This window comes from Myodes glareolus, chromosome 6 (assembly GCF_982192425.1).
Source record: "Myodes glareolus chromosome 6, mMyoGla1.1, whole genome shotgun sequence".
Classification (NCBI taxonomy): Eukaryota; Metazoa; Chordata; class Mammalia; order Rodentia; family Cricetidae; genus Myodes; species Myodes glareolus.
The window spans coordinates 91,581,547-91,605,474 of record NC_142031.1 but is presented as its reverse complement, the minus strand read 5'-3'; the positions used below and the strand labels follow the sequence as shown (position 1 = coordinate 91,605,474).

Here is a 23,928-nt window from a genome sequence, read left to right as displayed (position 1 = left end):
TCAGTGGGCGTGTCAGGAAATACCCTTCCTCTCCGCCCCCAGGGCGGAGCTTGGCCCCGACGTGATTGGGGATGAATGCTTTGGTGAGACGTGGAGTGGCCCGTGCGGGTAAGAGTCCTCGCTGCAGACTTCTGTTTCCATGGAAACCGCGTGTCGCGGCTCCTTGGTTCCTCGGTTGTTTTCTGGGCCCGGAGCTGGTGCCGGAAGGCGGTCCACGGAGAGGCTTGGTGGTGGGGTAGTCGTGGGCTCCGTGCATAGGGTTCTGACATTGGGGCGACGTTAGTAACAAACAGGCTGCCTTGCAAGCTCTTGCAAGTTTGCGCGTGTAAATGAAACGGAGATTTCTCATGCGGGTGCTTAACCGTGCTTTTCAGGCATTCCCTGTATTTGGAGAGGGAAATTCTTCAGCTCCGGGAATGAGCCGGCAGAAAGCCACCAGGTGACGCCGATGCTGCGGCATCTTATGTATAAAATAAAGTCTACAGGTCCCATCACTGTGGCAGAGTACATGAAGGAGGTTTTGACCAACCCAGCCAAGGTAAAAACAGGGGAGCGCGAGCCACGAAGGGTGTGTAGACACAGGAACCCGGAGGTCCCGAGAGCTGGCAGAGGATGAGCAATCTCCGAAGTCCTTGGGATGTAGTCAGTTGATCAGGCTGCGTTAATTCAAGGGCAGCGCCAATAAAGAGGTCAGGGCAAATTTCTGCAGTGGTTAGGTGTGACAGAATGTGGTGGAATTTCATGAGTTAAAGGAAAGATGATTTTCTAACTGTGCTGGGTGGTGGTGGTGGAATCTTTTCTGTTTTCTCTTCTGAGTGCTGGGATTTTAGGTCAAAATTCTAGGCTACAAGTGAGTCTTTCTTGAAAGTTAAGTGTTATGGCTAAACTTATGATATGAAGATAGTAAGACATGGTCTTCTCAAATAATTAGACTTAATCAAAGTAACTATAGACGTATAAAAAAACCCACTGGATTTAGTTTTGGGTATGCAGTCAGTGGAGTTGTATGTGAGTAGACTGAACTGATAAGGATGCCAGGAGGACTTTTAGTCTTCCCTTTAGGGAAGAAATGAGACTGCATTGGCATGGAAGTAGACAAGCAAGGCCAGTTTTATTTTTTAAAGCCCACTTTCTTTTTTTTTTTTAAAAAATTGAGATACATTAATTATATAAAAAGTACCTAAGTCACTGGTATATAATTGGATGGATCTCTCTCTCTCTCTCTCTCTCTCTCTCTTTCTTTCTCACTTTCTCTCTCTCTCACACACACATACACACACAGATTTTCACATGAAACAGAGGCAAGACTAACTTAGGAGAGGAGGCTGCAGAGGTGATTAGTCTTCCCCTGTTGAACTGTGGGGTCGGGGAGAGGGCAGGGACGATAGAGACGAACATTGCATGGCTCCAGCCCTTCTTGAGGAGTGATTGCTTTTCTATGAGTTTTGCAAAATGACCACTACCATGTAAAACTTGGGTAAAGACTCTGTCTTTCTCTTGGTTATTTCAGAAGAGATAACTTCGTTGGTAAATAGTTATGCCACTGTATGTATTACATAACATTTTGGAGGAGTAGTTTTGAAAGCCTTATTTGAAAATTAATCTTTTCCATTTTCTCTTCTTACCCAGGGCTATTATGTGCATCACGATATGCTAGGAGAAAAAGGAGACTTCATAACCTCACCTGAAATAAGTCAGATCTTTGGGGAGGTAATGCCCAACGTGTAGACCGTAAAAGGAATGAATGCCGTAAACACTGAGAACAGACCAGGCTCTGCTAGTCTGTAACAGTGTTTTATGGGCATGTGTGTGTGTGTGTGTGTGTGTGTGTGTGTGTGTGTGTGTGTGTGTGTGTGCGTGTTTCATCAGATATTTAACACTTTTAGAGGGAATGATGGAGAGGACATTTGGGAAACCCAGACTTCATATGTAAAAAAAGAAATGGAAAAATATGAAGGAAGATAGAAAAAGTTTGAGGAGAACCATAAAAAATATGAGATTGGAAAAGGAGAGAGCAAAACAAATCCAAAACCAAAAACCAAACCCACAATGATCACTAGCACTTCCTGCCTACAGGGGTCTCCCTGTAAGTAACAAAACCATGGTTCATTTGTTTCCCCCCAAGTACCTTTGATGACTTAAAAATAGGAAATTGTGCATAAAGAGAAGTGAAATCTAGGCCTGAGAGACATTAATTACAGCTAAGGGTAGTGTAATAATGCCAATCATGAGAGCAGGAAGAAATGATATTGGTGTTCCTGTGTCCTTTGGTTTTCAAACGCTGTTACCTTTCTGTAAGTGACTGCTTCTCTGCGCTGTGAAGCCTTTTGTAGGAGATGACCTAACAACATTTGCTCCTAGAGTAGGCTTCCTCTGCTGTGAGCGCCCAGGCAATCCCGGGAAGCTCCTGTGTGTGTATCTGTATATATCTATGCCTGTCTAATACCATGCATAGAATTACTGTGTATCTGTATATATCTATATCTGTCTAATACCATGCATAGAATTATTGGCAAATGTTTTGCTTTTTGTATAAAATATGTATTTATGTAGAATTTTATGCTGTGACTCTCTAATTTTTTTTCTCGTTATAGCTCCTAGGGATATGGTTCGTTAGTGAATGGATGAGCTCTGGAAAAAGTACAACTTTCCAGCTGGTGGAGCTGGGCCCAGGCCGGGGTACCCTCACTGGAGATATTTTGAGGGTAGGTAGTAAAAGACTATCTCTAAGTCATGTAGATTCATCTTTCTGTTTTTGACTGAATTTGGGATTTTCACTGATCTTCTTGGTTTTCAGTCCTTCTTGCTAAATCTTATATTTGTCAACTAAAATACAGTGCCAGAGTAATGGTTCATACTTATTCTTGTCTGTAAGCTTATAAAATTGAGGGGTGTTATATAGGCTAAAAATATAAAATGGTTGGATGATGTCATTTATGCCTTCGATACTGTGTTGCTAGAAGGTGGATAAGATGTGTATATTTTCTTTTTTCCCCTGTATGTTTACAATAGTAAAAAAGACTGTTTTGTAGCAAAGGGAAAATTGAAAATATTTTTTAATCTCAGGATCAGTCAAGTAACCAGTGCATTTAATTTAGTTCTGAGGATAGTTTCATCATGTCCCCAGACATTTTATTTCCTTGGACATTTAAAAAGTTTCTGATCGTAAACATTGTGGGGTTACTAAATCTTTTAATTTTTAATAGTAAATTGTTATTAAGAAGCCATGTTGTACAGTTTATTTTATATATAAATGATGTTTATTAACGCTAAGGTATGGTTCTAATAATGTTGCTGGAGAATGATGGGTCAGGGTTACATCTCTAACAGCGAATACTCTCGTGATATAATAAATGTTTGTGGTGAGCAGTCAGAAATTCGTCTACTTGACACATTGTGTTTGCCCATGTGTGGTGCGTTGGCCCCCATAGGCTCATATATTTGAATGCTTTGTCACTAGTTGGCAGAACTGTTCTGGAAGATAAGGAGGTGGCCTTGTTAGAGCAGGTGTGTCACTTGGCGGTGGGTTTGAGGTTTCCAAAGCCCCCACCATGCGCATTCTCAGTCTCTGCCTCCAGCCTGTGGATAAGATGAAAGCCACCATTCCAGTATCACGTCTGCCTGCCTGCTGCCCTGCTGCCCACTGTAGTGGTCGTGGATTCACCCTCGGTAGTCAAGCCCCCAGCTAATGCTGTCTTTTCTAAGTAGTCTTGGCTATTGTCATGTGATAGGACAGAAACTAAGACAGTGTCCTCTTTTTGTCTTAGGTGTTCAGTCAGCTTGGGTCTGTGCTAAAAAACTGTGACATTTCAATCCACCTCGTAGAGGTGAGCCAAAAGTTAAGTGAGATTCAAGCACTGACACTGACGGAGGAGAAGCTCCCCTTGGAGAGAGATGCTGACTCCCTGGTGTACATGAAAGGTGTCAGCAAGTCTGGGATTCCAGTCTCCTGGTACCGGGATCTGAAGGATGTCCCTAAAGGTATGCTCCACATGGACTTAAGGCAGAGTGTTGCTCAGGACCCCTCGCAGCCGAGATGGCCAACAGTGATTCACTGCAGTCTAACAGTTAGTGCTTCCAAGTCCCTCCTTTAAAGTGAATAGCTGATTTTTCCTTTTCTAGCACAGGACATTATAATAGAAGATTGCTGAGCATTAAGGAGCCGTGTATTTCATATCTTTTTAATAAAAGATTTATTTATTTATTATGTATACAGTGTCTGCCTGCATGTATCCTGGCAGGCCAGGAGAGGGCGCCAGATCTTATTACAGATGGTTGTGGGCTACCATGTGGCTGCTGGGAATTGAATTCAGGACCTCTGGAAGGGCAGGCAGTGCTCTTAACCTTTGAGCCATCTCTCCAACCCTCGTATCGTTTTATAGGAAGCAAACCAAATAAAAATATAAAATCTCTGTACTTTGCAGTAGTTCCCTTTAGCTAGGATGGTACTGATGATAAAATGCCCAAAGCAGCAGGCTGAAGAAAGAGATAGTAGATGGGTTTCGTCATTAATCTCTTGAGAAACCTTTACTTTCCCAAAGGCAAGCAAGGTGTAGGGGTAAGATGCCCTGTGCTAGTCTAGTCTTTGGCAGCTAGTAAGGAGGTAAGCTCTCCAGCAAGACACTAAAAGCTGTTTCTGGCCTTAGCTTTCTCAGATACTATATGAAGCTCACATTCCTTTCCCACTAGCACATTTGAGTCTCATTGTTTTTAGGAAGTTAGTGATGAAGAGTTAGCGGACCATGGGGTATTTCGGTTCTCAGGTCATTATGTGGAAACCTCTGGGTCCTGACCCCTTAGGGGTTGACCGACCCTTTCACAGGGGTTACATGTCAGATATCCTGCATATCAGACATTTACATTATGATTCATAACAGTATCAAAATTACAGTTACAAAATAACAAAGAAAATAATTTTGTGATTGGGGATCACCATATCACAAGGAACTGTATTAAAGGGCCACAGTCTTAGAAAGGCTGAGAACCACCGCCATAGAGGATCGTATAGGGACATCCCAGGCTCCAGTGCTGAAGAATTGGACACTTTCTTTTTTATGGTTAATGTTCATTAGAATTGTTTTGAAATGCTGAATCATTAATTTTTCTTGTATTTTTAAACAGGATACAGCTTTTATCTCGCACATGAGTTTTTCGATGTTCTTCCCGTGCATAAGTTTCAGGTATTGATGGAAAAGTTGTGTGTAGGGTTAACTAAGGCCATGCCAGTGAACTGATAGTGCTTGTCCACTGCTTGCTCAAGTCAGTATTAGGTGGGATTTTCATGACTATGAATGACTGAGAACTAAAAATGAAATAGCACCCAGAATCTTTATTCTCCTGGGAAAATTACTCTGAATTCTTAGTTTGGGATGAAGACATAGGAGGACATTCAGTGGTGAGTGACGTGTCACTGAGGTTTATTTGGGCAAGTCTTTCAGTGTCATCTATGGCGACTGCTGAGGCCGAGAGTGTCTCATGTAATGGATCGCTCGCTTGCTCATATGGAGGTTGCCTTCCTGAGCAGCCCCGTGCCGCTTGCTTTCTAGAGCTCTTCTTGTTACGGCTTCTTCAGGACATGATGTTTTAAGAGCTTGCAAATATTTATTTTTATGTTTTGTTTAGAAAACACCACAAGGATGGAGAGAAGTGCTTGTTGATATCGACCCACGGGTTTCTGATAAGCTGAGGTTCGTCCTGGCGCCTTGTGCAACCCCAGCAGAAGCCTTCATACAAGTATGAATCTGAGTTTTTCTTTTGTCGCTGCAGAGTAGTCTGGCCTGTTTTCCTGGTATTTTAACTTCTTCCCAGTGCTCCGGAGTACTGGCAGCACGTGAGGTGCTTTGTAGTACAGTCACAGCGACAGCCCAGACCTCGAGTCAGGAGGATGGGCTGAAGTTGTCTCTGTGTGGCGTCTCACTGCTGTGGAGGAAGACGGGGCGTTTACTCAGCCAAAGTGCCTCTGAAGACACACGCTGCCATGTGACCCACTGTCTATCTGCCTGTTTATCTGAAGGCAGTGTGCTATAGGCCAGCTGATTGACTGAGCATCGTGTTCTGCTCTGTATGTTCTCAGTAGGTACATTTCCTTTCATCACTGGGCAGGAGCACAGCCGTTTGGTCACACGTGAACCCCCACCCACCTTTGATCCCACACTGTGGAGAGATTAACGACTGCTTTCTGCTGCCCCTAAGGAAAGATTCCCAGAGCTTTCTATCTTTGAACTGTGCGGAACTTTTTAAAAATGGTTTTATTTTATATATTGGTGTTCCCCCTGCATGTCTGTGTGAGGGTGTCGGTTCCCCTGAAACTGGAATTAAAGGTGGTTGTTAGCTTCCATGTGGATGCTGGGAATCAAACCAAGGTTCTCTGGAAGAACACCCAGTGCTCTTATCTGCTGAGCCATCCCTCCAGCCCCAGGGCTGTGTTTAAAGGTCCCCAAACAGCGTGTTAGCCTCAGGAATATCTGCGCTTCACAGTGCCTTTTTATTCCCGCTTCTCTACCCCAGAAAAATGTTTCTTGCTCTTAAGAATTTCCCAGTTTTCAGTTTTAAAAACAAGTTTTTAAAAACATACCTACTTGCTTTTTCACAAAGTATAAGTTATAGCACCAGACCAAACACTTGTGGGCAGTTTTTCCTGTTCTGTGCAATTCTGCCTGAATGGCAAACCTATTTATAAGGCCACAAAGTGCCGCCTCCTCCCTGAAGTCACTGCCCCTGGCAGTCGTCTTTCGCAGTTCTTGACTAGCACTCACTTAGCAAGGGTTGGGATCTCCTTGCACCTAAATGGGCCATAGGGTGCCAGGGGTGCAGATCAGTCTGAGGAGCTATGGGTGTCAGCAGGTGACCCGAGGCCTGCTGGCAGATGTCTTCTCAAGAGGCTGGCTTTGTGATTTTTGTAGCTACACTGGCTTATCTAATATCATTAGGGCTAAACGTTTATTTTACTGAATCCCCACTATAGACCCAGAGCTGTTTATCAGAACAGACAGAAATCTTGTCATCCATGGAGCAGCAGGAATTGCTAGGGTCTGACCCTAAGTCTGTGACTGGACATCTCTTGTGCCTGCCCCATCACAAGCAGAGACATCACTGTAGATGACTTTGTTTTCAGGTGTCACAGGGAGTAAAGGATGGTGGGCTTCCATAGTGAAGATGCTAACATAATTTCACAAGACTGTCAAGTTCATAAAGTGATGCTTGTAGATGCAGGAAACCACTGGAATGCTTTCTGCCTTCACAGAAGGCAACATAGTTGCGCAATCTGATTTAGTCGGATTTTTATAAGTGGTACTTTTTTTTTTTTTTCTTTCCAGACAGGGTTTCTCTGTAGCTTTGGAGCCTATCCTGGAACTAGCTCTTATAGACCAGGCTGGCCTTGAACTCACAGAGATTCACCAGTTTCTGCCTCCTGAGTGCTGGGATTAAAGGTGTGGGCCACTGCTGCCCGGCCCCTAAGTGGTACTTTTGAAAGTATCTTTTCAGTCCCTATTAGTGTTAGCTGGCCTCTCCGCACATATACAATCCAATGAACTATGTTTTCATATACTAATATAGGGAAATGCTATTTTAATAAAATGATACTGCATTTGACTATGTGGAAGGTTCAGAGTACATATGCCTTTTAAAAAATATATAAAATATAGGGTGGTGGTGGCATGTGCCTTTAATCCCAGCACCTGGGAGGCAGTGAGTTCAAGGCCAGCCTGGTCTACAAGAGCTAGTTCCAGGACAGGCTCCAAAGCTACAGAGAACCCCTATCTCAAAAAACCAAAATAAATAAATAAATAAATAAATAAATAAATAAATAAAAATATTGAAATGTCTACAAACTTAATGTCCAACATGAAAAGAACCATGTTCTGTATAATGAAGGGATGTCATGCGAAACACTGTCTAGACCATATTTGCGTTGAGTTCATTATAACTAAGAAATGTTCAACTTGTGGACAGTGAAAACCAGTTCTCTCAAGTGACACACTGTGATCCCCTCCCCAGCACGATGAGAAAAGGGACCATGTAGAAGTCTGCCCCGAAGCTGGGATCATCATACAGGAGCTGGCTCAGCGCATTGCACTCACTGGAGGCGCTGCCCTGATTGCTGACTACGGTCACGATGGAACCAAGACAGACACCTTCCGAGTACGTATCACACAGGGGCACGCTTGAGCACCGCTTCACTGCTGGCCTGAGTTCACCGAAGGCTGCCTTAGCTTGGTCTTTATGGTGTCTGACTTAGTTGTGTTCATTTTAGAATATTAATTATGCTGGTACAATTACCCATAATCTGAATCTTACAGTCATTCTTCCTTAGTGTAGAACCTGGATATGCATAGAGCCCAGGAAACATTGGAATAATACAAATTTTGGGAAAGATTTTCTTCATATTAATGTTTCAGCCCTGCTTTCATTAACACACATACACACACACACAAACACACACACAAAACAAAAAAAACAAAAGCTTTGCACATTTAACCTAGACATTGCAATCAAACTATTTTAACATGTTTTTCTATCCATGTATTTTTTTATCCTTCCTAAACACTCTTTCTAAATGTTCTTTAACTATGACAATCCGTTTAAATATGTTGAATATTCTTTCATAGGAATATGTTGACCTGAAGGCTGTTACTCAATTTCTAGATGAATGGTTCTTTGTTTCTAGCTCCATTATTGTTGGGAATTCTTAGCTGGGAGAACATGGTGAGACTGATGATCTCTAGCCTCCCTCCAGGATCATGGTAGGGCAGGCCTAGATGGTGCACACACCTGTATTTTCAGGTTTTTGGAGTCTGTGATTGACCGGTAAGTTTTGTAAACTACTGCCTAGGTGCTGATGACCAGAACTTGCCACAGCATTAATGGGAATGTTAAATAACTTTAAGTTAAGGGCAACATCTTCAGACATTCTAACTTTGTATATTCTGTTGGGTTTTCCATGTATCACCTTGTTCAGTGAGAGGATGTCATTGCCTAGAGTTTAGACCACAGATTTAGGCCATACTTTTTAACATTGACAATGTAAAAAAGTGTTAGTATGCTATCCTTTCTTTAATCTCAAAATATTAACCAGAACAGTCAAAATTATTCTCTATACTCAAGGGCTTCTGTGGACACCAGCTTCATGATGTCTTAATTGCTCCTGGAACAGCCGACCTGACAGCGGACGTGGACTTCAGTTACCTGCGCAGAATGGCCCAGGGAAAAGTAGCTTCTCTGGGTCCAGTAGAGCAACGGACATTTTTAAAAAACATGGGCATTGATGTCCGGCTGAAGGTAATGGCTTAGCTCACTAACATTAAGTACTTTCATTTAAAACGTTATTTAGAGGAACCTCTACCAGCTTCATGCTGTTGTCGTGAGCAGAGCCCGGTGTAGCCTTTGCAGAAAGAAGAGCTGGGATGTGGCACAGCTTGCTATGTATATATTCTATATGAGGTGGAGGCTCCCAAGAAAAACATGCTCATGGGTCTGAATTTTATAGTTTTGTAACTCCTTTTCCAAGGACACTTCCATATTCTTACAGAGCAAATCACCCGGGACATCTGCTAACGATGCAGGTGTGTACCTTTGGGTCACAGTGTCTCCAGATACAAGCACCCTGTGGTCACATCTGGGGCACTGCTCCACTGCAGCACTGCAGTCCCTCCAGTGCTGCAGCGGGGAAGTCTTTCTGCAGTGACCTGTGTTAAAGACCTTTCCCCCTCCAGGTTCTTTTAGATAACGCAGATGAGGCATCCGTGAAGCAGCAGTTACTTCGGGGGTATGATATGTTAATGAACCCTCAGAAGATGGGAGAAAGATTCAACTTCTTTGCCTTGCTACCTCATCAGAGACTTCATGGCGCGAGTCAAGAAAGGAATGGCCGGCAGTCAAAAACCCCCACGTCATCTGTGGCTGGGTTTGATGAACTTGTTTGGCAGTGATAGTTCAACTTGGACTTTTTATACCTCAGTGTGCTTTAAAAGTCAAAATAAAAGAAACTCATTTTGTACATTGAAGGTAATGTAATGTTCAAACTATTTATCTCTTTGCAGTCAACAAAATAGCCTCTTTTACATAAATACAATCAAAATGGTTGAATGTTCAAGGTTATAACTAACTCTTGGTACAATTGTTTGCAACCTAGTGAAGTAGTTTATTGTGATATCAAATTTCTTTTAATGAAGCAAGTTGATGTATTTCTATTTACTTTTTAAAAATATACACGAGCACAGGCTGGTGTGTCGGAAACAGGAAGTTAGGTAAATGGTTATTTCTAGCGATCTGATCTGAGTCAACAGCTCTGGATATTATTTCTTACGAGGGAAAAGCCATAGATCCTGATAGAAGGATCTCTAAGGTTTAGTAAATGGACAAAGCCAGACGCAAGAGATTCTAGTGTTCATCCTGGTTTTGTTGAGGGAGAAAATTAAATGAATATGCTAGTGTAACTTAGTGTCTATTCTGTGGCGTGCATGTGCAGAAAGAGGATGAAGGACAAAAGAGTTGATGGGGAAGGAGGTGTCAGAAGGCTTAATCTGTGGATTTTAGTACAGATTAATACTAAAATTTTAAAGAAGTAATAAAAGTCATAGTAAAAAACAACTGCAGCAGCCCTGATTTGTACTGAAATAAGAGTTTAAGAGCAATATTGACTATCAAGGAATAATTTCCTAAGCCGAGTTCATTCTGTATTTTCAGATAAATGTAAAATTTTAGTTCTGTAAAAAGTTGTCATCATTTTGGTCCGTAGAACTTTTATATTAATATTGTAAATGAGTTTTCTTGGGAAGTATTTATCGGTAGCACAACCCTCTAAGGTCAGAGGGAAACAGTATTAGCCATTTTTGTTTGGTTTGTTTTTTCAAGACAGAGTATCTCTGTCTAATAGTCCTGGCTGTCTTGGAACTCACTTTGTAGACCAAGCTGGCCTCAAACTCACTGCCTCTGCCTCCCACGTGCTGGGATTAAAGGCATGTGCCACCACCGCCTGGCAGTATTAGCCATATAGTGGTGTGTCACTTATTCCTGCGGCTTAACTGAGAATGGTGTTCCCGTTCTGTATCTTAGTCTATTAAGACAAGAATGAGCGAGGCTTTGTTTAACTGGTGTGTGTGGTGTATGCACACTTCAGCCACAGCACCTACAGTCTAGTGGGCACCTGGGCTCACATTCTGGGTACTACATGTGGAGGTTGATAGAGGGCATCTTTCTCTCCATTGCTCTCCACCTTAATATTGAGGCAGAATCTGTGGCTCTGAACTCAGCTCCTTAATCTGGCCAAAGATACTTGTCCCTGCCCTTCCCTGGGGTTGCAGGCACGCTATGGTATCTGTCTTTATGCGTGTGCTGAGGATCCAATCTGAGGCGCTTCTGTTTGTGCAGCAGACACTTTACCTTCCGAACCATCGTCCCAGCCCTGCTGTCTAAGTTTTTAGATGCTGTACAGTTTTAGGAATGGCCTGCATTCCTAACTGCTCTATTCTATTCTATTCTATTCTATTCTATTCTATTCCTAGACTAAAACATTTAAAAGGTGAAACACCCACAGTTGACTTCTTCCAAATACATAATTGTTTTTAGCTTTTATAACTAAGAGGGAAGAGTCTAGTAGTGCCTTCTATCTCATCTCTATTTCTTCTATCTCATAAAATTCTAGCAATTTATTTTTTATATTAGACATTAAATTTTTCTAAGTCTTCTGGTAGTTGCAATTGTTGAATATCTGGAGTAGTTACTGAAAAAAATTAATTATCATTGTTCTTCACACTTGTATTCCAATAAATGAACCTTCTAGATAATTACCTCAAATGCAATATACAATTGAAATGCCTTTTTGACAGGCTTTCTCTGTGGGGGGAGGTAGGTAAATACAATCAGTGCTCATCTAGCATTAGCTCTACTTATAAAACTGCTCTATTACTCAGACCCAGGGGAAATATTACAACCAAGTAAAATTCTCTTGGGAACCTTGTACTAGAGACTGGCTGCAGTTTTCACATAGGAAAGTATGGTGATACAGAAATACATTTTATTATCAAGTTTTGAGAATATTTACAAAAAGTGGGATGTAACAAAAAAATATAAAATGTACGAAACAGTGTCATTATACACTACTTTGAAAATTATCACGTTTCTAAGAAACAATTACTTTTTATGCAAACACAACTTGGCTTTAAGACAAAGAGAAAAAGTTATGCAGGTTAAACAGTGGAGTAGTTACTCAACGGCAGACCACCTGACAGTGCCTTGGCAGTCTTTCTCTTTAGACACACAGGCCTTCAACAAAAACAGAGTGCAATTCACGTCACGGCTTGTAAAGCCTGATGATAGCATACAGCAGAACGGCCACTCCCGTGAGCTCGCCTCACAGCAGAGTGACGCAGAATTGTTCCATCCTGTACGTGTTGGTCAAGCAGACCTTGCAGAAACGGAGGGAAGTCACCACCTCTCACTGGGAAAATTCATTCACAGACGTTCCTTAACAATATTCTTCACGACTGCGGCATGAGAACAGTTACAGAGATATGTGCAGGGTCTCCTGGACACACATGGACAGTACACCATCAGTGGCTGGGACGGGGAAGAGGACGTGAGACATAGGCCTGGGTTCAAATTCATATTCAAACTATGACCTTTAGCAGCTAACCTTGTGCCTCAACTTCTTTAAATGCATGTAGTCACATGGCAATCATGAGGATACTTTAAAGCATCAAAACTTACAACAGAGAGGCAGCCTGTAATGTTTCTGTTTCTTCAGGATGATTTCAATATTCGGTAGATCCCCGCAGCTGCTTTCTCATCTGTGAAGACACCCCAGTCTTGGTCCGCTCACACACAGACCGTTTCTCTCTCGCTACCTCAGACCTGATCAGTGGTAGCTGACTACATCGACGGTTGTTCCAGACTGTCAGAGATGTTCACACATGCCCGTCTTCATGGCCACACCGTGGATGGCAAAGGCAGCAATCTATGCTCTCCGTTCTACAAACTGAGAAACTAAATGCTTAGACAAACCGTCTCCTGCCCAGCACAACAAATCTAAAATAGGAAGCTGAGACTCCACCCAGGTCCTCTGACTCCAAATCTCTGCTCTTAGCACAGAAAAGGACAACAACAAAAGCCCTACTCTTGGTGACTAGTGGGGATGAAGAAACAGATACCATATTTTCCTTTTCTTTGGGTAAAGCGGATTGGAACATCACTAATGTGAAAATCAGAAAGTGCCTCAGAACTCCAAAGTTTCTAGATTTTGGAGGACTTCAGATTTGTTAGTCAGGGATGCTCAACCAGTGAAATATGCAGATCTTTCAGTATCTGGAAAGCTGAAACCCTTCTGGTGTTCGACTGCTAGATTAGAAACACCAAATCTACATTAATAACTCCTAGGAAAACAGCTGGCTGCTGGAGCTGACGTGTAAGAAATTCTTACTCTTCCTCCATCTGCCAGACTGCTGTAATACGGTCCCGCCCCGATACACTGAACTTTCCTATCTGACTTCAACCCACTCCCCCAAACTGCTCAAAATAAAATGCAGATCCCACCCAAAGGATAGGGAAGAAGGAAAGATACTGTTTGCTGTATAGTGACATTTATTGACACTGTACTAGCTTTCCTTTTAGTATGTATTAATTTTATCTATAAATTACTCAACCCATGTGAGGGTTAATTATGGAGTTAAACACAGAGCTGTTCCCACTGGCTGTTGGCACACAGCTTGCATTACGATGGTGTCAATTGAGAACATACGTGTTGAGTGGCAGAGCTGAGTGATGACGGCTATATCTATTCATTTTGTAACACCAATTGTCCACTTGTCCTGTGGCTATTGCAGCAGAGAAAAGGTGACAATTTTTATGTCATACAGATCATATTTAAGAATACAGCCCCCAAAAGGTTAGCAGTACAGTGTTCCATTTATCGGGACCCAGAAAAATCAATGCCTCCAACAATAGACAAATACTAAAAGTCCTTACATATATTGTTAGCCTCATAGCAATTGCTGAACTACAAACCTGTTGAGTAATCAGCCTTATAAGCAATAACTAGACAGTCACAGGCTTTTTAAAACAAATGATGTAGTAACAGCAAAGGAGAGATAAATTAAGTGCTAATTCACATTGTGCTAATGTGAAGGATTAAGAAAAATGACAGAACCAGTTATTGCTTATGCTATAAGAATTTGTAACAAGTTTCATTCTGATGTCATTATGTGGTTTTATTACTCAGTTTCCCTTCATGTACCTACTCGTTATGAGCTAGGACTGGCGCCACCAATCGTTCTATTTCCCCATGCTGTGCCTCCTTGCGATGGCAGCCTGCAGAGAGCAACAGTTATGCAGCAGAGTTCATGAATGAAATCCTTCCTCACTGAAGTTAGCTCGCTGATAACTAGGGATCTTCTTCCATATCATCTGGATTGGGGGCCATAATGAAATGCTTTGGGTATTCGAGGTTGTGTGTGTATGCGTGTATTTCCCAGCGAGCGTCATCACTTTCGTGTGTAATGTAACGTTCTCCAATGCGAGTTTCGAATTCTCTGAGGTCAAGCCAAGTCTGATAATCCTAGGAAAAGAAAATGATTATGACCCATAAAATAGACAAAATGCCGCAGACCCCTCTCTTGTTACAACTTCAGTGACACCACTGACAACTCCTACCCCTAAATTCTAACTGTATTTGACATTAGCAATGCTAAAGATAAATCTTAAACTCTAAAGTCTGTATAAAGGAAAGGAACTAGTTTCTGGAAAATTCTCCTAGGCTTTTGAGCTAGTTAACAGTAATCATCACAAAGACATTCGCTTTATATGGCTAGAAGCATACATCTTACTGCTCAAAATAGGGGCGTGTTTGAATATATTATCAGGTTGGCTTACTAATCGATGAGCCCAGAAGGGCATTTGTTTAATGTTCCTTCTACTCCCTACGTCCTATAAAACAGCTGTGCAGCTTCTCCGCTTACTCTCAAGTAACTCATGGAGGAATCAAGCCAAACACAAACCTTTTAGTGGACATTTAAAATAAAATATATTGAATAGTATGGTATGTTGACCTTAAAAAAAGAAAGGCATGAACAACTAAGTCCTTATTAAAGGTCATTGCCTCAGTTCGTGGGTGTTTAACTGCCTGTCGACACTGACCTGCAGGATAGGCTGCACCACTTCCAGAGGTCTGAGCCAGACACAGATGATGCCTAAAGATTATCCTGAGAAATGTGCTGAACTTGTTGCTCTCTGAGTAGATTCGCTAGTGAAGACAAACTCACGGGAGGCTAAGAAGCAGACAGAATCTTTTTTTCTTTACCTGTAGCCAAGGATGACTGAGAGATTTGTCAACACTGAAACGTTTTCTCATCTTCACTTGAAGCAAGTTGTTTATCAAATCAATTGCTAGATGAAAAGGCAAAATTAGATATGAGTTTAGGGGAGTTGTTCTCAAACCCGTGATTTTGCCTGCAGGAGGGCAGTTTGATCCATGTAAACATGGCATGAAGAAATTTTCGCTTCTCTAGTATATAGAATTTAATACACAGAAGTGACCCATGAATGCTTCCTGCTGTGAGTATGAACGCCGACTTCTTATGGTAAGGGTACAGAATAGAGTACAGGTTACACTAATATAGTGAAGCCAGATGGGTAGGCTGATGTGCACCAGTGTGACATGGTCCATTTCTAAACTATGCTGCGCCTTAATTTCCTCATCTGCGCAATGAAACTGTTGAGAATATGAAATCAGCTTAACACAAATCTTAGAATGTGTTTTGCACACAGGCACTAAGTGTCCATTACTATTATTTGAGGATGAACAAACAGATTCTGATTCCAGATGATCTTTCCTCTCCAAGGGTACCACAATGCTCTCTTCCCTGACCTGCTCTGACAAAGTGGAGAAGTCACTCTTACTACCACAGACCCAGTGAGAACTTACGAGGCAACAACATAAGTTCACGCTGCAGGTTTTAGCAAACAGGTTAGGGGTGATTTGGTATTTAAGGTGAAAACTTAGCACATTTTACTCAATTATCTGGAGAAACTGATATAAAATCAAGGCAACTATAAAACTACACATTGATCACAGACTACATAATGATGTGTCTGGAATACAGATTAGAAAGCCCAGTCCCAAGTGGCAAAGGTTTTCCCTGAGTCCTTCATTGCTTCCATGTTTTAAATTCCTCACATCTTTGTCTGTCCTGGGCTCATGACCGGTATCGGTTTCAGGAGCGCTTCCATTCCTCCCGCAGGAAATGACTAAGTGACACAGCAGAGGACCGTGGGCCATACTGCCTTCAGAGCTCCGAGACAGCTCTGAGCTCCTTTTGTTACAAAGTGAAGCACTAGTCTTTTCTTTGTTCCTGACACTCCTTCTAGCTTAGTGGGGTATTTATCAACTGTCATCCGGCCCAGTATGTTTGCAAAGGTAAAAAACGACCTACTCATTCAACGGCTGGCTAAACCCAGCGGGGGACATTCCGTAGCACTACTTCTACTACCTACCAGGGAGCTGTTTTCCAAGGATGGTGCACTCCATCAGTAAACTTTATCCCCTTGCATGCCTTTCTCCCTGAACCTTCCCTGAGAAAAGGTCTTGCATAAAGCCCTGAAACCTCCACAGTACTGGGATTACTGTCCACCAACTGCCCTGGCTTCTTATTATCACATCCAGAAGCAGGCATTACAGATGGAAAAGCCTTCACTAGTCATGAAAACTACAGCACGAAGCTTCCTGATGGTAAGAGATCAGAGGACTGAAAACTGAACTGCAGACACAAAAGCGCATTCTGGGTATAAAGTGCATGTGCTAATAGTGTCTAATCGAGGAGTTTACGATCTTGTTCTGAAGACTGGAATAACTAACCACCAAAACATATACTTAAGAAAAAATGCCCAACTGTTTGCCTAAGTAGATCTTACATAGCTTGGAGGAGGGGTAAGTCAGGAGAACTCACAGGCCAATCACAAGTTAGGAAGTCTCTGAAGAATGGCAGCAGTGAGAAGGAGGGGCTGCTGGCAGGGGGGAAAAGACCTGAGCAAGATGCAGGAAAGAGTTCAGGAGGGAGTATACAATAATTGTGTATAAGAAGTGGGAGGTGAAGCTAGAAAGGCACTTAGCGAGGGCCACACGAGGAGTTGACAGCTGTGGTGTGGTTAAAGAGAATGACCTTCTTGCAGACGGTGTGCCCAGTGACTGAGACATTAGGGAAGAGGCTAGTGAGCAGCACAGGTAAAGATAGTTCAGTAGTTTCTGGAAGAGGCTATTAGAGCCGGGGTGACAGCAGTGCCTGAAAATTATGAGAAAAATGAGACAAAGTTTAAGAGTAGAGAGTTTGGTTTTACACAGTGGTGTACAGATCTCTGAGTTCAAGGCCATCCCGGGAAGTTCTAGGCCAGGCCAGCCAGAGCTACAAAGTAAGACCCTATCTCAAAAAAAAAAAAAAAAAAAAAAGGAAATTATAAGCAGAGGGGTGGTAGCACACGCCTTTAATCCCTTGGAAGACAGAGGGAAGTGGATCTCTGAGTTCAAGGACAGCCTGGTCTACAGAGCTAGTTCTAGGATCTGCTCCAAAGCTATAGAGAAACCCTGTCTCAAAAAACCAAAAAAAAAAAAAAAAGTAGTAATAATTAAAATAATAAACACAAGTAGAGTGGCCAAAGACTGGTAACGGATTAGGGAAATGAAATGAGGGCTAATGGTGTGGACCTGAAACTTGTTTCTTTTTTACCTTCACTGGAGATCTCTCGCCATGGATTTGGTGGATACATAAATGCGGCATTTTGGATTTGGTCATTTATATCTTCATCTTCATTGAATGGAAATGTGCCGCTGAGGCTCACGTAGATGATGACTCCCACGGACCACATGTCTAGGGAACGGTTGTAGCCTTTGCTTCTGAGAACCTCAGGGGCTAGGTAAGCTGGAGTTCCCACCACTGACCGCCGAAATGACTTCTCACCAATGATGCGTGCAAACCCAAAGTCACACAACTTCACCTGGAAATTGAATGTGTAAAAGCTTATTAATATACCTGTTCCTAGATATGTTCAATGCACTTAACCAAAGGTATTAATCATACACAAAACAGTCCTAGACAGGGAAACTGAAATATTTCCAGAGGCAGACAGATACATCCACAGCTCTTGATATTACAGTAGCATGAAGAGCTAGCCAATTGCTTAATTTAAAAGCAATTTGTACTCCATTTATCAGATTCAGGGAGCAAGGGTTCAGTTCTACTGTTTTGATGAGATGTGTGGAGGGTGCTGATCTTTCTTCACTTTTAAGGAAATCCCTTTTCTATCTCTGTAATAGGAATTGTGTTTCAGTTTAGAACCCTCAATGGGCTCTCAGTGTCTGGGAATATAAAAGTACTCAATAAATGTTTTGTTGCATGAAAAATAAGCTACAAAATAAGTATTTTGAAGCATCCTTTATTTACTGACTCTTAGGACAGCAGTTCTTAACCTGTTGGTTGAGACCCCTTGGGGGGAGTCAAACAACCATTTCACATGGGTTGCCTAAGACCATCTATGGTGTAGGAGGTCCTTTTGTTTTTGTGTTGCTTTCATTGGTTAATCAATAAAGAAACCACTTGGCCTAATAAGGCAGAACTTAGGTAGGTGGAGAAGACAGAACTGAATTCTGGGAGGAAGAAAGCAGAGTGAGAGAACGGCCATGGAGCCGCCAGGTCAGACATGCTGAATCTTTCCGGGTAGGCCACGATCTTGTGGTGACATACAGATTATTAAAAATGGGTTAAATCAAGATGTGAGAGTTAGCCAATAAGAGGCTAGAACTAATGGGCCAGGCAGTGTTTTAATTAATACAATTTCTGTGTGTTTATTTCGGGTGTATGCTAGCTGGGTGGTCGGGACCAAAAGCAGGCCCTCTCTCCTGTTACAATCTATGTATCAGATATTTACATTACAACTCATAACAGTAGCAAAATATCAGTTATGAAGTAGCAACAAAAATAATTTTATGATTGGGGGTCCCCACAACATGAGGAACTGTATTAAAGGGTTGCAGCATTAAGAAGGTTGAGAACCACTATCTGAGAATATCTGTTGCCCAGGAAGCTACACATCAGTAGGTAAGTAAAACGGGGCTTACAGATGACAATGTCTACAAAACCACAGCACAGATACTGGAGAGCAGAGGTGGAGGCATATTCAAATGCTGCTTGCCGTTTCTAGTATATGCCCTATGATACATGCCTTGTGAACAACATTAACTGCATCATAACCGAACCTGGGGACTCCTCTACTCAGAAATTTGGAAAGTACAGACCTTAAATGTGTGGTTGTGAGCCATTTATACACAATTAGAACCCCCTAAAAGTTTATTTCTTGAGACCTATTTATATCTAAAAATGTTAAATGGACTACAGCAATACAATAATAAAGTTTGAATTTAAATGATGCAGCTACTGATTCAAACTGGCATTATAGACTACAATGGCATATACTGAGTGCTCTGTTTTGTATTAGGAGGGTACTGTGTAAATGTCACTAACTCAAAATAGTTCTTAATCGGGTTCTGGAGAATGTCTCACCTGAGGAAATGGCTCTGCTGATGCAAGCAGCACGTTTTCAGGCTTTAAATCACAGTGCACAATATTCTTAAAATGTAGATTCCTCAAGGCAACAAGTATCTGTCAGAAAACAGGTTTTGAGAGGAGCAACTGAGAGCGAGCAATGGCAAGCAGGTATGAAAATGCCATAATGAACCCCGTTACTTTATATGCTGACCCAAGCCCTGGAGAAATAGCATAAATGTTAAGAGAACAAGTTGTTCTTGCAAAGGACCCAGGTTCAGGTCCCAGGACCCACATGGCAGTCCACAACTGTTTGTAACTCCAACTCCATACAAGCTGATGTCTTCTTGACTTCTAGGCACACATACACACACACACATACACACACACACACACACACACACACACACACATACACACACACACACATAATTTAAGGGTGATTCTGCCCTTGCCAGGGGCTTTTTCTTAATGTCTAGAAAATCAGTTAAACTCTAAGATGAGTTCTTGAATTGTATGATAATTTCAAACTTACTTAATCAAGATGTAGTTAAAAGTATTATTGTTTCACTTTTATTAAGGCTACTAATCCTTAGTTTCTCAATGGCAAACATGGTGCCATTAACTCTTAGTTTTGTTGGTTTCAAGGTAGAGTTAAAATACCTGTGTGACCATGAATTTAGTAACTCGCTCTGGAAGTCGACTTTTTTCACTGGACAGAATCATTTCCAACATATCTCCATGAAGTTTTTCCATCACTACGAAGACTCGTTCTGGGGTTTCAAACATACATTCCAGATTTACAATCCCAGGGTGGTGTAGATTCTGAAGAGAAGTGGCAGGTGTTTGAATGACCATTTTTAGTAAAGAACTAATCTTACCACAAAACCACCTGAAATACTGCGATGATTATATGAATATCCAGCTCAGAAAGAAACAGTTTACTCTCACCCTTCCTCAAAGAAGCTTCTTTTTGGATTAGATGGAGGTCCTTACAGAAAGGCACAATTGATCCAAATTCAGAGACCACGGGGTACCCAACACCAAATGACACACCTAATCCCAATGCTGTACTGAAGGTTCAGAACATTGTGGTAGGGCCAGAAGATCAGGAAGCCTGATGCAAGATAGTTTCTTCTATATATGACAGGGAAGCTGCATCCATGAAAGTTCAATAATATGGTTGCCTTAACAAGCCCTGTAAAATGACACTACCAGATGACTACAATATGATGGGAGTAATCTCAGAAGGCCCTACCCATAAATGGAGAACTACAGTCAGATCATGACTGCCATGGAAGGGACAATAAGTCTGTATGAGGATGAGTCCCTGAAAGATTCAAGTCCTAAACACACAAACATGTACATACATATGTATACACACATATAAATCAAATCAGCAGATTGTATTTATAAATTTGCATGTATATATGTAATAATAATGAATAAAAAACTTAGAAAGTAAACTAAAAGCATATAAAATAAAAACTGCAACAAAAATCATAAGTGTTTTTCTCAGTTGTGTACTGAGAAGTGGTTTAGTGAAGGGAGGGACTGTTTGCAGTGTCTTCTGTTATGTCTCTTTCCACAAGATGTCTTTGTATTTTAAATAAATAGCCGAGGTTGGCTGCTTTACTTTTACACGCACCCCTACCTCCCAGACACAGAACTGACACCTGTATTATTTCCTTTATTAATTCCACTTTTAATCTTTATACATTTCTTCTGCCTTCTGTAGTCATCCTTTTCATAAATATTTATCTCAGTGTGTGCATTTGTGTCATAGCGCACATACGGAAGGGCGGCTGGAGTGTAAATTCTAACAGGTTTCATTCAATCCATGGGAAAAGTTTCTGTGGGATTCTCACTGACTAAATCTTATAGAACCAATTTCAGTAAATAAAATGTGATTTGAAAATTTTGTTTTGCAAAAATATTGTGGTATAAGTTCACATTATTCTTTTTCTCACATTCAAATAGTATTAAACTTCATCTTTAAACTATATATACATACAGATTTTGTTACATGTTTACACACTGCCAGGAGACCTGAAGCCACAATTTTGGACACACACATACTCCTTCTCCCAAATAAATAAGTTTATATGAAGGGAGTGTATCTGGAGACACCCTAAAGTTACCGAATACCATTGACATAAACAACCAGAATTCACTGTGTGCAATAACTGAAAATCCCTAAATTCAATACTCAGTCGAGGGCTCTGTTTATGATCAAAGTCAAAGAAAAATAAATCCTTAGATATAGACCCTCATTTTTATTGTTCTACATATTAGTTGGACAGCAAGATTTCAAAATTAAATATGAAAAGACATCAAAAACACACTCACACAGAGCCTATGTAAATGCTATTAATAATCTACCTGAGGTTAGCTTGTTGGAAACATGGCTTGAGACGACCTTAGGTACCTACTGACCAGAAACTCTGATTATCATTCCCCTGTTCCTTACCAGTGATGATAATGCCAGAAATGAATCATTAATCATTTGCTTAAACACTTCTCTCCTTCAAAGGAGCCTAAGTGCAGCAGACTATCTTAATTTCACACACAAACAGATGGAGGGTGGAGAGCGTTAACTACCTCAGGGGTATTTCTTCAACAACATGGAAAGTCACACAATGAGCTAATGGGCATTTGAGTATGATTAGTATTCACAACATTCAGAAGATAAACCATCAAGCTACATAAGGAGATAAAGATAATAGGTCAAAAGAAAAATACAAGTACTTTATTTTATGTGATTGACATTCTTGCTAACATATATTTGAACAAGTTGAGTATGTTGGTGCATATCTGTTTTCCAGCACTCATGAGACTTAAAGCTGGAGGATCACCATGAGTGTGAGACTATCTTGGGCTACATAGCAAGCCTTGGCATCAAAAAACCAGACAACAAAAATCCCAAATAAACCAAAATATATGCCACAACTTTTAATGAAATAATACAATACAAATAACTTTGAATTAATAGAATAACATACTACTGTTAAAAGGTACACTTTTAAAACCAGTGTTTATTTTTATAGTAATTAGTATGTTCACATTATTTCTGAGAATCTGATGAATAAAATAATGACATAAAAATACAGCAGAAGTATTAATATCCCTGAATGAATTAAGACTGGATACTTCATATCTTTAGAGATTTCACTCAGGAAAAAAAAAATCTAATCAAACTAACATTACAGAATAAAATAATAGCAGCCTCCTTTAAACTTTTAAACATTATTGCAATCTTTAAAAAAAAAAAAGACCTGCACTGTTCAGTATTCAAAACATCAAAACCAACCCCTAAACACATCCTTATCAGCATCATCAAAAATATTCACTCAGAAATCAAAAGACTAAAGTCTATGTAAGCCATTTTAATTCTTTTTTTTTTTTTTTTTTTTTTTTTTTACCTGTAAAATAGCGACTTCATTCCGGAGTTGACTTTCTTGCTTTGTGGGGAATCTCATCTTATCAATTACTTTAATAGCCACATCCCTTCCAGTCTTCCTGTGTTTTCCTTTTCAAGAACAGAAAAGAATCAAATGGGCAGCTATGGCAGCTATATCAGAACAGAAAAGCTTTACTGGGAAGTTGTCCAGACTGAAATTTAATGTATTTACTCTTATATCTTCTGTTGTTCATTTTCTTTTCCACAGTCTTAAGAAATGAGATGCTTTTTTCTATAGTACTGCCCTGTAATAAAGGCAACTTCATGACCTGAAACGCCTAACATCTTTGTGAACTTTCTTGCTAAGAAGTAACAGACTATGTTAAATAAATGAGTTTTTAAATGCCCTAAGTCTTCAGAGACTGTCAAAATGGAAATAATGTATTTTATTTTAGTTAAGTTCACTAACTTTATTTTATTTAACTTTATTTTTAGTTGGATTCAGCAGAGTAATTACGTTATACCCTCAAACTCCAGATCTTTGTATTCTAGATATAAAATAAGTATGCAACAGTATCTCATTCATTCATTAAAATGAATTAGTTGCCTTGTATTTATTAAGTGAGGTCACTGTTTAAATGCTACAGTTTAAGAGGTAAAAAACAGCAGGTATATTTATTTATTAGCTTTAGTTAACACACAAGTGATTGGCTTTCTACTAATCTATTAACTTGAAAATTATAAGTGTTTCAAGGACACAGTCCCCAAAATGTGACTGATTTAAGAGGGCATGTTTGGTAAGATGCCAGCAGCACTCTAGACCATTTTCTCTTCCTTCAGTGAGGTCTTACAGTGATATCACTAGTCTAAAAGGGACAATTTGAAGTTACAAACCACAGTGTTGTGTCTATGTGTAAAACCCACACGTTTTCTGTGTGAAACATAATGGCAGATACTGAGAATATAAGGAAAGCACAGAATCTCTAAGGCTACCCTCAAAGTTCA

At 40.7% G+C, this 23,928-nt stretch overlaps 2 protein-coding genes across 3 annotated transcripts in view; one reads left to right on the top strand and one right to left on the bottom strand.

Moving 5' to 3' along the window:
- The first annotated feature begins 4 nt into the window (after positions 1-4).
- On the top strand, positions 5-10,590 carry Ndufaf7 (NADH:ubiquinone oxidoreductase complex assembly factor 7). The gene is made up of 10 exons (XM_048416196.3): positions 5-108; positions 375-538; positions 1,630-1,710; positions 2,595-2,705; positions 3,768-3,981; positions 5,122-5,180; positions 5,623-5,733; positions 7,999-8,142; positions 9,106-9,279; positions 9,714-10,590. Exons 1-10 carry the CDS (start codon positions 72-74, stop codon positions 9,927-9,929), a joined length of 1,311 nt encoding a protein of 436 aa, XP_048272153.3. The 5' UTR covers positions 5-71; the 3' UTR covers positions 9,930-10,590.
- Positions 10,591-11,994: 1,404 nt separating this feature from the next.
- Positions 11,995-23,928, bottom strand: part of Prkd3 (protein kinase D3) — a 66,141-nt gene continuing 54,207 nt past the window's right edge. For both annotated transcript variants that reach the window (XM_085691019.2, XM_048416195.3), the window contains 6 exons: positions 22,946-23,052; positions 20,187-20,348; positions 19,542-19,640; positions 17,712-17,979; positions 15,293-15,378; positions 11,995-14,551 (listed from right to left, as the gene is read on the bottom strand). In XM_085691019.2, the coding sequence (XP_085547145.1) occupies positions 14,378-14,551; positions 15,293-15,378; positions 17,712-17,979; positions 19,542-19,640; positions 20,187-20,348; positions 22,946-23,052 (896 nt within the window). In that variant the 3' untranslated portion in view covers positions 11,995-14,377. The remainder of the gene's footprint in view (positions 14,552-15,292; positions 15,379-17,711; positions 17,980-19,541; positions 19,641-20,186; positions 20,349-22,945; positions 23,053-23,928) is intronic.